This window comes from Oreochromis niloticus, linkage group LG3, assembly GCF_001858045.2.
Source record: "Oreochromis niloticus isolate F11D_XX linkage group LG3, O_niloticus_UMD_NMBU, whole genome shotgun sequence".
NCBI classification, from domain to species: Eukaryota; Metazoa; Chordata; class Actinopteri; order Cichliformes; family Cichlidae; genus Oreochromis; species Oreochromis niloticus.
In genome coordinates this window covers 4730828-4745981 of record NC_031967.2, presented here as the reverse complement: position 1 = coordinate 4745981, position 15154 = coordinate 4730828, and the positions used below count along the sequence as shown (strand labels likewise).

The 15154-nt window shown below is 38.9% G+C and overlaps 1 protein-coding gene across 4 annotated transcripts in view; it reads left to right on the top strand.

Annotated features, from left to right (window-relative positions):
* Nucleotides 1-3758: 3758 nt before the first annotated feature.
* Nucleotides 3759-15154, top strand: part of tbc1d14 (TBC1 domain family, member 14) — a 42838-nt gene continuing 31442 nt past the window's right edge. The window contains exons 1-3 of one of the 4 annotated variants that reach the window (XM_005463148.4): nucleotides 3798-3888; nucleotides 4026-4369; nucleotides 7362-8124. In XM_005463148.4, coding sequence (XP_005463205.1) covers nucleotides 4321-4369; nucleotides 7362-8124 — 812 coding nt within the window. In that variant the 5' untranslated portion in view covers nucleotides 3798-3888; nucleotides 4026-4320. Of the gene's footprint in view, nucleotides 4370-7361; nucleotides 8125-12724; nucleotides 12945-15154 lie in introns of those variants that run through there. The other 3 variants (XM_003458181.5, XM_005463149.4, XM_005463150.4) reach the window with 3 other exon arrangements.

Here is a 15154-nt window from a genome sequence, read left to right as displayed (position 1 = left end):
AGATTAATAGCAGTGTAAGTGGTGGAGCAAATGTTCAAACCAAAAACAGGCGTAACTACACTAAGGTACAAATGCTTTTTGTTCTCCATATGGGTTTTATTTTTTATTTTATTTTTTTTGTGTTTACTATATCATGTTGAAATGACATTAAGTAATGTCACTGTGTGTGTGTGTGTTGGCATAGAACTTGTGAAAGCACTGGTTCAGAGTGAGTGGTTGTTTTTTTGTTTTTTGTTTTTTTTTCTTTTGTTTTGTTTGTTTGTTTGTTTTTAAATATATGTCTATGTTGAGCTTCACCTTCATTAATATGGCCTAGCTTGAACTAAAACCCTGACCAAATTGGCTACCAATTTGACGTGGCACACATGCCTCAATGTGTGACCTTTGCATTTGAAACCCCAAACTATTTGCAGATAAGCATGTTTCCTAAAAGGTGTTTTTCTGTCTGATCTTTTATTATTTTCTCATTTGAGGATAGTAGCAGTGTGTGTATATATTCTTTTTTTATTTTCAGACTTAATTTTTTTTTTTTTTTTTTTTGGTCACACCATACCCCAAACTGAAGCACAGATTACCAAAATCATCCCTCTGTCATGGGTACATGTCAGCAGTGTACACTGTAATGCACTGTCACAGGTAAAGGTGTTTTTATTTTGGGCATGGCTTTGACATGGCTCTGTAGAAAATTAAGATTTGAAGGTCCAAAGTTTTAGTCCAATGCCGCTTGATTTTTAAAAAAGGGCCCCCAAGTAGCTGAATGGAAGGTACTCAACTTCAGGGTTTTTGTCACCTTTCTTTGAGACACTCAGGAATTTTTTAATATAAGCATACTGCATAGTCTACACTCAGACCTGTGGCAGTGCATTGATGCATCAATGTAAAACATTTTCTTTGATTGTTGAACAAGTTATTGACAGGAGTTCTTTCCAAATAGCAGAGGTGACTTTCATTAATTTAGAGCTGTAGTTTTAGGAGGGGGGAAAAAAGAACTAAGCCATTGTAAATTGCATAAGCAATGTGGAAGGGAGTCCCACGAGCCCCGAGTCCTATGCAATACCTTGGCGCATGGAAACATTGAAGAGAATATGGAGAAATGTCATTTAGTTACTTTTGCATGTGGATCGCTTTTGAGTGAGGAACACATGAGACAGAAAAAAAACAAACTTATGGAATGTCTCTAAAAATACAGCATGCAAACATCACACTCCATCTTTTTTAGTTGGATTATTATGGGTAAAAAAAAATAAACTTGCGAGGTTAAAGTGATTGAAAGAATGTTATGACTGTGTGTGTGAAACTGTCAGTGAATGTGTGCAAGAAATCACAAAAGACACTTACTTGGGAGTTCTGTATTTAACTCTTCCATTTTGATAGGCTGTGTTTGAAACAAAACATTTGACGAGTAAACGCATTCAGAGAGGGTTTATGTGTTTGGAGAGACTTCTTACAAGCAAACTTTCAACTGCGCTGTGGTCTGAAGAGCATATCCAGCACAGAAAACCCAAGTTTTCCTCGTCTGTTCATTCCCAAATAGATGATGCTCCTTTGCCCTCCCTCTTCTCTATGTTCCTGAACCCTATGTGTCCTGAGTAGCTGTGTTCTTATTTCATGTTCACCCTGAGCAAATTATTTTGTTTCATTGTGGATTTTCTTAACATCTAATAAAGGATTAAACCAAAATGCAGTCTGTAGGTTCCTGTGTCTTTGCATTATCCAGAGTGTTGAAAGGAAGTAAGAGCAGCATTACATTTTAGCTCGCCAGCCTCACGGTGACACCAGAGAGCAGGTGAGGCACTGCCAGCTGCTTAAGTATTTATAGCACATGTCAGACTGCAGCTTTTATTCTTGTGGACAATGTTTTTAAGATCCTGTATACTTTTGTGTACCAAAGGTGGTTTTTCCAATAGATTATTGGATGGTTTTTGAAAGGCTAATATAACAGCAACAGCCTTAAATAATTTATCCATTGCACTGAAGAATTGTGACTAAATATTTAACATTACGTTATGAGATTATCCACACATACACATTTAGATTTTATATTTCTAATGTAACAGAATAAAATGAATGTGATATTTGTGGTTGTCAAACAAACCCAATGTGTTTATAAGATGTAGAACTATGACCAAACAAGATAAATGATTATCCTGTGTGTGATTGTTGCTTCTGTCAGACTTGATCTGTGCCTTCTTGTTAAAAAGGTGGAGGCTAGCGACATGGGGGGAGGGGTTACACCACAAGAATGCAGAAAACAGGTTGTTTTTTTTTTTTAAAACTTTGATATTTCTGAGCATAGCATTTAAGTGTAGCTTTTTATCATCTTGATGTCTACAATCAATATAAAGGCTTTCATTAATAGTAGCAGTAATAATTAAAGTTCACTATATTACTTTTTTAGTGTGTGAATGTGTGTGTGTGAATGGGTGGATGACTGGATATGTAAAGCGCTTTGGGGTCCTTAGGGACTAGTAAAGCGCTATATAAATACAGACCATTTACCATTTTATAATTATGCATTTGCTAGCAATTTACTATGTACAGAAAACATGCTGTGTACATAGTAAAAAGTATGTATTTGTTTCATTTATTTTAAGTTGACATAAAGCACACTTTATCCATCCATCCATCTTGGATCAGCTCATCTGGGGCAGGGTCACGGGGGCAGCAGCCTAAGCAGAAAAGCCCAGACCTTCCTCTCCCCCTCCAGCTTGTCTGTGGGAACACCACAGAGATAAGTAAAAGGCCAGCTTGTCTAAGTGAAAGGCCAGCCACCTAACACTTTAGATTACTTTTAGAAATTGCACTTAATAAAACTGCAATCCACCTGTATGGACACACTTAAATTTTTAACCTTGATATTTTTTGAGTATGCAACAATAATTGTTGCTTTACACAAAACTTTTATTAGTAATTTGAAAATCTGTTGTAAACTTGTGAACAAAAAGAGGAGTAGGGCTTCCAAATATTCAACAGTATCATATTACTTCATATTTATTCTAGCTATCCCTCATTTAGACCTATAAAGATGTAACGGGAATTGGGAATAGCTTGAGAATAAAGGTTTATAAGAAAATATACATTTAAGTAGTTGATATGTTACAATACAATCCTCCAGAATTCACAACCATGTTTTGCAGCGCTTTTGTCAAGTTGTGAGAATGCTACAGAATATGAAAATGTATGAAAAGCTGGGTATTCTATCAGCAGAAAAAATTATTTTATTAAGAAAATATTATTTTGCTAGTAAAATATTTATCTTTTTAAAAAGTTTTGTTGTAACTACAGGACTTGTACAACTAAAATACTACCATCAACTTTTTATTTATATAGCCTGTAAAGGGATGCTACCCAAAATGGTGCGGACATATAGGAGATAACTCTGTACATTATTTTGCGTCTTAACAACTATACATTTTCCCAGAGCTGCTTCTGTAGAATTCCACTTTATTTATACAGAGTTGATTTTCTTAAAAGTTGCAGGCCTATAGCACTTTAAATGACAGTTTTCACAATTTGATAAGCAGGTGCTCAGTTAATATAGCAATTTGTGAAATTTCAGTTTACAATGCTATTGAATATACTTCTGTTAATATTGGCTCAATATGATTTTAATATTAACATAAATTTAATAAAATGTGTTTCTAACATTAACCCGGCTTTAAAAATGTTGGGAGGACTACTCTTTTTCTACGTCATACAATCGTCTATATCTTAGAAGGAACATACGGTCAGTGATATGATAAATAATAAGCCCTCAGGTTGCGAAGTCGATTAATAATGCCTTCAGGTCCAGACAGGTGAACCATCGACAGGGAGCACTCTTTACTCGATTAGACCGCACTCTTCGTACAAGTTTGTTTTAAAATGGCGGCAGAAGCATCGACACAGGTATGAAATCTTAACGATTCCGGAGAAACTTGAGAAATGTGCTTGCTTCTGTAATTCACAAAAGAGCGGAGAAGCACTTCCTGTCCTGCTGTGATGCCGGGAAGGCTAAACCAACATGTCTCTCTCATTTTAAAAAGAGTTGGTTCCATTTGAGGAAGCGCTCGTGAAATTAGTGAGTTGGCGTCAGGGGCAAGTGCACTTGGCGAGCAAGTGCGGTTCGACGCGGCGTTTGTGTGTTCACTGGCCGCATTCCGTCCGTCTTTGTGGGGAATTTATTCCACAACAAATGAGCTGACTTCAGTGCTGTTCGTCTGGGCGAAACTCCGCTGAGGAGGCTGGGAGGTGATGGTGGTGCAGCACTAGTCACAGCATCATCATGGACCACTCCGGCCAGCGCCTACCTGTCACCCACCTGTAGCTTTAACCGGTGGCATGGCGAACACGGCCCACGACACGCAGGACCGGAGGGAGAACCACTGTGGTACGTTATTGTCGAGCACTGTCTCACTTCTGTCTATTTATCGCGGTTGGACAACTTGACATGTTCACCGTGACCCTGACACTGAGTGTGCTGCCCTCCCTGGTGACGTATGTCACACCAAGCTACATCAAAAAAACTTTTAAAAATCAAAACTATGTAATATCGCGAATTTACACAGCTATTTAACCATGACCAGTTGAGTAATTCGTGTTTTATAGAGACGGGCATGAATTCAGCATAGATTAATTATACATTAAACACCACTTGCGCAGTGAAAATGTAACCCTTTTAACTTTTATTTCGCCACATATCTCAAATATCAAGCGTCACTGAGTGAGTTTGCAAATTGCTATGGCTAGTCTTCAGTTCTGCACATCATTTCAAAATAAAAGTTTCTTGTAAAACTTGAACTTTGATTCAATTTTGTAGAAAGAGATATTAGCATGGAATAAATATGTGTATCCACTCCCGAAAACTGGAATCCCCCATATACGTGACACATATTTGGATTTGGGTTATGCCATAACACGTGTTGCGCTTTAAAACAAATACAGGGAAACTGAAAACTGGCTCCATTGCTTGTGAAAGCATTGGCCCACTTTTCACAATTTCTGCTGTTAGTCAGGGATATAGTGGCGTAATATTGCATTTCCTTATGATGTCCATAGAGTCATCATATAATGACTTGAAGAACCAGATTTGTGTGTGTGTGTGTGTGTGTGTGTGTGTGTGTGTGTGTATTCAAATGGGCGGCTCAGTTGGGCAGACAATGAAGGCAACCTTGTTGTTTCTGTTTCATGACTTTTAAAAGAACAAAAACTCTCTGGTTTGGCTGCATGCTTCACAGCTTTTACATTTCAGTGCTTAGCTGTTAAGACCTTTTAATATTTTCATAATACATAGCAGTATTAATAATGATGACTGTAAAGTCATTTTGACATTTGTTGGTGACCTCTCCTCTGCTTGTAGTTTGATTTCCACAGTGGCACAACCTGTTGCTGTGTTTTGGGACAAAGTCTGCCCGCCTCACATGACTACCTGCAGGTCAGGGTTTAGAGCTTGGGTAAGAATCTGGCTTTGTGTGTCAGTGCTTTGGCGAGCACTCAACTCTGTTTTAGGGTTTTGACTTTGAAAGGGTATTTATTTTTACTGATTAGGGCGCTGTTGGTTTAATCATGATCTGTTTACTGTCTTAACATGCCTGTCGTTAATTTCTGCGTGATGAAATTTAGGAAGTCGGGGCACTGCGAGTTATGTAGTAGGAACATTAAAGCCACCATGTGTGTCCTGAAGATTATGTGAGTTTCCTTTGTTGCCAGAGTTCTTGATATCTCCCCCCCCCCCCCCCCCAATCGGTTTAATGAAAGGATTCCTGAAATTCTCTCATGTCACTGCTAATGCAGCTTAGAGCTTAGACACACTAGCTCCTAAGCTGGGGTTGGAGCATGATGTAGCCCAGCAGAAAACATGTTCACATTACACTGCAGACTCCAGTTACAGTCGGGTTACTTTAGGATTAGTTTTCACCTAGTTAGGCTCACACGCTCGTGTATCCAATGTCAATTAGAGGAAACCTTTAATCCTATTGTATTAAAGCTACCAATATCAATGGGATGTGCAGTCAAAAATAACCTTTCTGCAGTTTGTCTTACTAGACCTTTAATTCTAATTAAGCTGTGGTTATTTGATTAAGCAGGTGTTTATTAAAAGATTGGATGCCCGTATTAAACATAGACAAAGTACAAGTATATGCGTGTACAAGTAATTCCTGTGGGCCAAAAGCTCAGACTGATCTAAACACTTGTAGGATGTTTTTTCTTACTCTTGGGCCTTGACGATGTCATTGAGAGGCATTATCATAAATGTGGTTATTTGAGCTTAAGGTTCTGTGAGCACAGAAGCTTCACTCACCTACTCTTCAAACTCTGTTTGTGAAGGAGAGAAGTGGGATCTTTTTTACTAAAGTCCACGAATAACAACATGCAACAACAAAATGCAAATTAAAACATTTAAAAGATTTCAGTTATGGTCAATTTATGGTGCAGTTATACTAGGGAAAACTGTCATGTGGGACTGCGACATAACCAAAGGTATTCCAACTGTGTGCAGTGAGATTTATTTTCCTAGTTGCTTTGAAGACTGTGCAGTCAGTTGCTGTTGTTAAAGGGAGTTTGTTGACTCAAGGTGCCAGTAAAATGAAAATAAGATGATGCGCTATCAGTTTGCCATTGAATGAGGTCGAGTTGGTATTTGTGTGCAATCTGTTTGATGAGATGGTGATTAGCCAAATCTTTGAAAACCAAAAATCTTTTGGTGTCTGCTTATAGAGAAATTCACATTAAACAAAAATTTGCATGGACGTCTCGCATTCAGAGCAACAAACTGAAAGAGAAATTGAGAAATTCCTCCATAAATAGGTAGATGTAGATGCTGCAGGACAGTGATTTAACTTCAGGAAGTTAAAGCCATGTTCCACACAAGCTGTTTGGAGAAAGGCCGCCTCCCACCTGTGCAATCATATTTGGACCTTTGACCTCCTTTTCAAGGTCAAATAAGGTCAAACTTTCATAAATTGTCTTATCTTTAAAAATGTTTAAAATTGTACAGCCTTCTATTTGTATTGGCAACATTTGATACTGGTATATGGGGATCCTAAATGTCACATTATAGTTTGCATCTAAATGTCATGTCACATTTCACCTCTGATTTCACTCTTATAATGTAGATCTGCATTATTTTTAAACTTCAAGTCTATTAAAAAACAAAGAAACAGAAAAGAGACCATAGAATGAGCTGCCTTGCCAGAAGTTTGCACACTCTGTGCTTCTTTATTTTAAAAATGTAACAATGTGTGTAACAATGGAATTGTCACATTTTTTGCAAACTTTTTATCGAAGACATGAGCAAATGGGCTCAAACTAGTTATTGGGAGGTGAATGTATATATTTATGTTGTATAAACTGTATTAAACTGAAAGCTCTGTTTCTTACAGTTATCTCTGGAGGAACCATAGTGGAGAATGGCTCTGTGGTCAAAGACACGACGGCCTCTCACCTAAATGATCACATCAGCAATCACTGTCATGAGGCCAGAGCGGCTGCACACAGCAACGCCGTCCTGCCCATCTACAAGCCATCCTGCTCGCCCGCTAATGTCTGTTATAGCAGCCCACAGAAAAGTTACCCAGACCCGGAGCCCGACAACCACAGCCTGACTTCCCAGGACTCGGGTATCCCCACTCTGGAGATCAATCCTCCAGAGCCCTTCCTTCACAGTCACCAACGGCAAGGCGACGGAGGCCTTATGCTGGACTCGAGTCACGACACCCCCGCCACATTACCTCTGGACAATGATCCCTCTGATGGCGCCACCGTACGTAAATCCTCCACCTTTCCCCGCAGCGGTTATGACAACATCCGCCTCTTTAGCCCCACCCTCAGATTATCCTCCACTATGGGAGCTGGTGTTGGGGGCGGAGCATTAAACCGTAGTGACGACATCTCTGTGTGCAGCGTGTCGAGCATGAGCACAGAACTGTCGGTCTCCAACGAAGACATCCTGGATTTCACAGTTACCTCCGACTCCAGTGCGATTGTCACTTTGGAGACAGCCGACAGCAGCACTGCCCACTTTTCAGACGTGGCGTTGTCGTCTTCGGCGGGAACCTCCAGAGACTTATGGGTGGCAGAAGTCATGCAGAAAGAAGAGGATGGGAGGCAGAGAAAATTGGGACCACTAGCAAGTTTATTTGCAAGGTAGGTCCATGGTCCTGTACTTTGTATTTGTAAACCCCCACCCCCACAGACTACTTGTTCTTGTTGTTTAATTATGAACAATTATCATGTAAGAATTTAAAAAAACCTGAAAAGTCAATACCTTTTATACCTCTTATACATTTTAGAATATTCAATTAACAATCATTCAAAACAAATGATTGAAAATAATACAGCTGAGAAACATTTTTAGACAGATGTTATTATCCATTTGTCTTTATATATGAAACATTTTTGAGCTGTGTTTTTATTGGATGCATTTTTATTTTTTCAAAGTCTACAATAGATGTTTTTATTGCTTATAGATAATATATTTTAATGATACCTAGCCTATATAATCCATTTTAAATGATGTACTGTACAACCTTGACTAAATCTAGGTCAATTGAATTCATGTGAGGTAATCTCAGAGTAAAAACATCTAAGGGTAATAACTCATTCAGCCATGTATTTATTTCATTACCATATTTATTAATGTAAATTTGAACAAATGTGATTCCATAGTTTTAAGAATGCGTGTAATTCAAGTTGTTTAAACATCAAAACAAAACCTAAGCCTAGATGTAAGTCACTTTCGAAAAATCAACAGTAGTGGTACACGTCGCCAGCGGCTCCACATTTTCTCCCTCTGTACCGGGACGGTGCCTTTAGCACCAAAGGACTCTGCGCGCGACGTCTGTCTTGCCCTAGCATAACCTGTCCCTCTCCTCCTCATCATCAAGTCATCATATTCTGTGCTATGATTTCTTTCTTTCAGGTTTTGCCACATGTGCCACAAACCGCATCTTAGCTGGTACATGACTCTGCTTACAATCAGCCATTATTGTCAGCTGAGTGAGTGAGCACACGTGAGCGTGACACATTTATACAGCAGCATTTTGCATCTCACTACGACAGGAAGGAGTTGTTCCTACCAATCATTTAGATGATCCCAATAAAAGTTACTTTCCACTGTGTTCCTGTTAATGATAAAGTACAAATTTATTACTAAATTACTAAAATATCAATATTTTAATGAGAATCGATTCTAGAACATGAATATCTGGTATCAGAGGAATCAGTATATATGGTGTGATCCACGCACCACTACTTGTAATTTTCATAAATCTTTCATAAGTAGTTCTGCAGGATTTGTGAAGGACATTTGTAGAGTTCTTCTTTGAATATTGGATATTGCCTCTTGTTTTATTTTCAGTAAAGATGATCCCACACTGCTTCAGGCATGAGGCCTTTACTCAGAATGAATGAAAAAGCAGCAGTTGTCCAAAGAAAAACTTTAAACGACCTCCAGTCAGCCTGAAGAACTGATGCCCAAGAGCACTTAAAAAAAAAAAAAAAAAAATCTAAAAAGCCTGTCTCTTGGGATGTAAACTACAAATTAAGGGCTGTAAGCTTTCTTCAAGATTTTTGCACCATGCTGGAGTATAAGAAAATATGTGTGCAGAAATATTGATCTATCACAAATGTTATGAGGCCATAAGAGGGCAGAAATAGAAGAAGAAAAACAAAAAGCAGCATTGTAGCCAGCCTTAGTGAGATAATTTTACATCGTCAACTTCCTCTTTGACTTGCAGAATTTGTATGCTTAAGATTGCTTCACAAACATGCATTAAGCAAAATATCCTTCTTACCCATTCCACCACTCTTGGAAATTGCAGCTCACCCAGAACATAAAAGGTCATGACCCTGACCTCTGCTTATCCAACTCATGGCCCAGCATGAGTCGGATAGCAGCTTTAAACCACAGCAGCGACCTAGCTACCACTTGCATGTTGTCTCTAATGTTTAAGATGCAGAAACAGTATATGAACACCCCTGGTAAATTGTTGCTGTAGCACATGTGAAATGCCTTCAAACACCTGACCCTTTGCTGTCGGCTTCCTCTGTGCTATGTCACGGAGAGGTTCTGTTTCAGTGGTGGTAGCATGTTGCTGCTTTCAGATGGGGTCAGTGTCAAAAAGATGTGTTACATACAACTGGTCTGTTGACCACTGTTACTTGTGCTGATGTTAGCAACTCCTGTTTGCACTCGTCATACTGTGTTTTTGGATCTTTGTGGTTTTCTTTTCTTTTTCTTTTCTTTTTTTGGGGGGGCTTCAGTATTCAACAAATCCACAGTGTAATCCAAATGTGCAGTTGGAATTTTTTAGAGGCCTGCAGAGGAGCATATTTGTGTTGATTCAAAGCACTCTGTATACTCTCCCCCTACATCTGACTATCAGATATGTCCATCCCTACCCAGTATCTCAGATCCTGAGGAATTTTCTGTTTTCTTGCAGGGAAAGTCCTTAACAGCATAAATTGTCCTAAGAGAGTGTGCACTGCTTCTCTGTTTGTGAAGACGATACTGTCATGACGTTGCATCTAATGGGCTACTTCCCATTTCTGAATGTGTGCAGCTAAAGGTGTGGTGTTCCTTCCTCTTCCTCCTCCTCGTGCATGTTACAGATAGAGAACCTTAGGGGAACAGTGGTTTACTAAGACTGTTTAAGATGAAGTTGGAGGGTTAAGTGCACAGAAAAGGCAGCAGAATGGAGACCGTAGCCCTTGTAGTAAGGAGCTGCTGATGGTCGGTAAACGGAGCACAAACACTAAACTAGGATTTGCTCCCGAAGAGCCGTCTTTTAACTAAAAGATTTATTCACTAATCTGACTGACTGTAAATCTGTCAAAGTGGGTTTTTTTTGTTGTTGCTTTTTTATTTTTTGTAGTTTTTGTATCAAGCTTCTGGTAGGAAATCCTGTTCATTGCTGTGACCCAGCAACTGTTGTGCTGTTTAACATCTGTGTTTGTAAAACCTTTCACTCAGTCTCACTTACACCACGCAAAGTTTCAACACCTCCATAGTGCTTTAAAACTTTTTAGTAATAGTTGGGTAATAAATAATGCATTATTATTGTATTTACTGTGCACAGTTAAATATTAAATAACATGAAGTGAAATTGTATTATCTAATAGAGATATGGGTGCCTGTGCACCTGCCTGTGCATTGAATTTAGAACCAGTAAAATATTTTGGTCCTTTACTAGTTTTGCAATCACGCATTCTCTTCCAAAATAAGTCCGTACTGCATACTCATCATTTTGAAACATTTTATTATGTATTTATAACATTACACATACACACACCACCCAAGCTGCATTAGTTGCTGTCTGACAATACCTGTGATGTCAACATTGCTGTGGCAATGATTGCATACTAAATTCTTAAATAGCAGTGTTAGATTGATATTGATAATGGTTACATGTTAAGGTTTTGGATATGCTATTACACATTTTTACCACAAATGGGTTGCTGATTATTAAATTTCAATGGGGCCAGTATTAAAAATGCTAAGTTAAAAATACAACAGCCAACAAGAACATATCCAACTACTTAATTACCTGAAGAAGATGCTAATGAGGTTTTTGATGTCTCGCTACAAGTTTCATGATCATCCTTGGGTTCAACTTCTTATAAGCTGGCAGCAGACATGCTAGTTACCTGCTGGGACTTTCATTTGACTCTCAGGCTGTTTCACACGTTCTGAGGAACACTCCTAAGCTTTTAGGTACATTTTGTATTTGACCAGGTTTTTATTTCAGATCAAATGTGTTGTCATGCATAGCTTTGCATTTAGCACTATAGATACTGCAGAGATTGTTGTGTGTGTTGAGTTTTGAAAAGTGTAATCACAACTGAGACTGCTTTCAGGTTGAGGCTGCAGGTGCCATTGCCACGTGTGTCACATCGCATAGTCTCATTCTTTCTTCCTCTAACCAAGATGTACTCTGCTACCGAAATGTAACATTTCATTGATTTATTGTGTGTGAATCATTTCGTATTTGGCATCTGGTGCAAGACTCTGCCAAATCAAACATGTGGAACTGCCCGCTGTCGTAATAGAGCAGCTGAAAGTAGCGCTTTTCTTGTCTCTGCATTCATGTAGGAGTTCACTTGGCAAATGAAAGGTGCCAAAAATGTGATGATTTGAGATGACCTTGGTTTGAATCCTCTTTTCATCGGTGCCTGGAGGTTTTACTTGAATGTAAGAAGAGATGCTCTGATCAGTGGAGCGGAGACCATTTTAATTTTCAGACGCTTTATTTCTTTTAGGAACTTAAGCCAAACCTGGAATTTCCTTATTCTGTTTGACTTGCAAGAAATGTATTGTTCCTCTCTGCTGAATGGATCTTTCCTGAAATATATATATATCAGGAAAGATGCATTTGAATCAAAAGCACGAGTTTAAATTTTGTTTTGGTTGGAGTTATTAGTTGGGTTGAATGACGGGAATGAAATGATCCACTACCTGCTTTGGTTTTCATCAAATTGAATCCAAGTTCCAAACACACTCAGAATGTTTACTGACTGAATTAATCAGTTAATGAGGTAACATCACGTGTTAAATTGGCACTCCCTCGAACCCTCATCCCTGTTTTTATTCATTCGTCACAAGTAAAAGTTACTCATTTACTGATTGCCCTTCAGATTCTTGCTTCTCACTCATTCCTCCTGTTCCTTACATCCCATTTGTTTAGAAGTCAGCCTTGTGACTGAGGAGGTGGGGACCTAGAGGAGCAGCTCCCTCCTTTCCACTCTGCCTGAACAAAGTGGCTGAGTAGGGCTTTTTTTACACTGTAGTAAAAGCCGTAAATGCAGTGGGACTTGCTGATCTTTGAGTTTAACCACAGGGTTTTTGCTGTTTTTCTGTTCCTCGTATCGTCTTTTGAAGCTTAGACTCCAGGCTCTTGTTTCTCTGTTGTGTAATTGCATTAACAGAGCAGGATGGCAACTCCATCGCTCATGCTGTACACTGACAGGTAGGACAATACACAGTATTTGGTGGCATAAGTTTGTGTCTTGGTTGACATGTCATGGTTACTGTGTCCTGTTGGATCTTTTTTTTTTTTTTTCTGCTTGGCAGCCTGGAGCAGTTCTTTGTCCTGGTTATTTTATGTTTTCTGTGACTTGAGTCTGCTTTTCTACTTGAGGTGGCTTGTGTTAATATTTTTGTGTCATGTCTCTTTATTGTGAATTCAGGCCTGTGACCTGTTGAGACACTTTATCACCTTATTTGCAGACATCGAGGCTGAAAACCAGATTTGTGAAATGCTAAAAATCTTAAAATCCTTTGGAAATAATAAACTAGTGCCGTGTCTTAGCTCACACTGACCATATAAATAAGCATTTCTGACAGTCAGTTCTTTGGTTCTTTCTAGCTGTTCCGTTTGAGTACTCGACCACGGCTGCACCTATTCAGATGTCACGCTGAAGCAACTTTGGCCCCGACTGAATGCAAATCATGTTCCTGCAGACACGAAAGCCAAAAACAAGCAAAAACAAAACACATGGCATCCACACGGGGTGTTGAGTAAGCCAGGAGTTGAAGTCAAAGTTTGCTTCTTAAAGGTGGCACCGTGTTGGCCTCTGTACTTTGATCTGTGTTGCATTCTTTTATAGAGGCTTACTGGGGTTACTCGCATTCACCACTCCCTGCTGACAGTTTACTTTTTATGGCACATCAGATATTCAGTATTGCTGTTGTGTTACAGATGTACACGTTCTTGTTTAAATAATTAGTTGGTTGAGCCCAAAAGTTGATTATTGACTAAATAATTTTTTCCTAAGCTTTGAACCACATTTTGAGATTCATTTGTGGGTTTATTTTTAGGTTGAGATAACAATATTATATTCTAGTAATCCCTGTGATGGTGGGCATGTTTACCAAGATTTCTTAAAGGTTCCTTAACGTGCAGCTGTTACTGTTAAAATGGGTGGGAGTACGGTCTCTGCAGCAGATGATTGCATCATCCACTCCCAGATTTGGTATTGTAAATTGCAAAGCATCAAGAGATGCTTTCCATTTTGATTTTAGGTCAGCCAAAGCTAGTTTCTCTAATATCTTCATCGCATGCCAAAGGAGAGCAGCTGGTTCACAGTTGTTAAGCTTAGAGTTGTTTAGAGAGCACCGCTGCAGACAGGTAGGAAAGAACCCCTTCCCTTATTAGCTCCTAAAGTAAATAACATTCAAAGACTTCAGGAGGAATTACCAGTGGTCAGCAAAGCTCCCATTTAAACTAGTGTGTTCCTGAGCCCAGATAATTGGGATAACTAATGCTTGCATCGAGAACCACATAAGGTGTAAAATCTGCCAGATCTTTGCCAAGTACAGTGAAAGATAAACCCAATTTATCTTTCCCTGTGGATCTCTGAGTCATGGTCAACTCAACACCTGCAATATTCCCAGAGCCTGTGATGCAAAACCACTGCATGTGCTGATGTTGTTTGTTTGTTTTTCAACTACAACACTACATTATGGCAAAACACATCTACTTTGGAATGATGTCCTTTGGGGAAAAAAAGAAAAATCCAAAGTTTTTTATTCAAATGCAACTTTAGAAACCTGTCTCATGCGGCCATTTTCTTTCTACAGAGAATAGGCGTCCTGCTGACAACTCTTCCAAACAAGCCATACTTTAAAAGTCTTTTTCTAAATGTGCTGTCATGAACGTTTACAAATGTCAGCATGTTAAATGTTGAGTCTGAGATGGAGTTCTTGGGGTTGTTGCTTTTAGCAGGTTCTCTGAGCATTCTCATTTTGCGGTGAATTTGCTAGAATGTTCATTTTGCCAAGATTGTTTTTGTTATTAATTTCTCTGGAAGACATAAGGGTGTAATTGGGTTTTTTAAGCTGTGAATTTGTGTTTTTCACAGCTGTGCAGTTTTTTAAGATAGGATAGGATATGATTTTAAGATTGTTCCACACCCTGCTTTTTGGTATTACTTCTCTAAGTCTTTGGAATTGCGATGGAGGGATGAAATGCCCATAAAGGTGTTGGAGAGCCCTGTTGCATGGGTCAGCTCATCTGTCCTCTTCACCAAAGAGAAGTGTTAAATTCTAGAACTCTTAGTAGTTTTGTATGATTAACACTTATAAATAACCCTTATTCATTTTAAGCCAGAAGAATTAAACAGGAGGTAGGTTCTCATTACCAGAGAGATGAGATCAGATTCTAACGATATGTTCAGA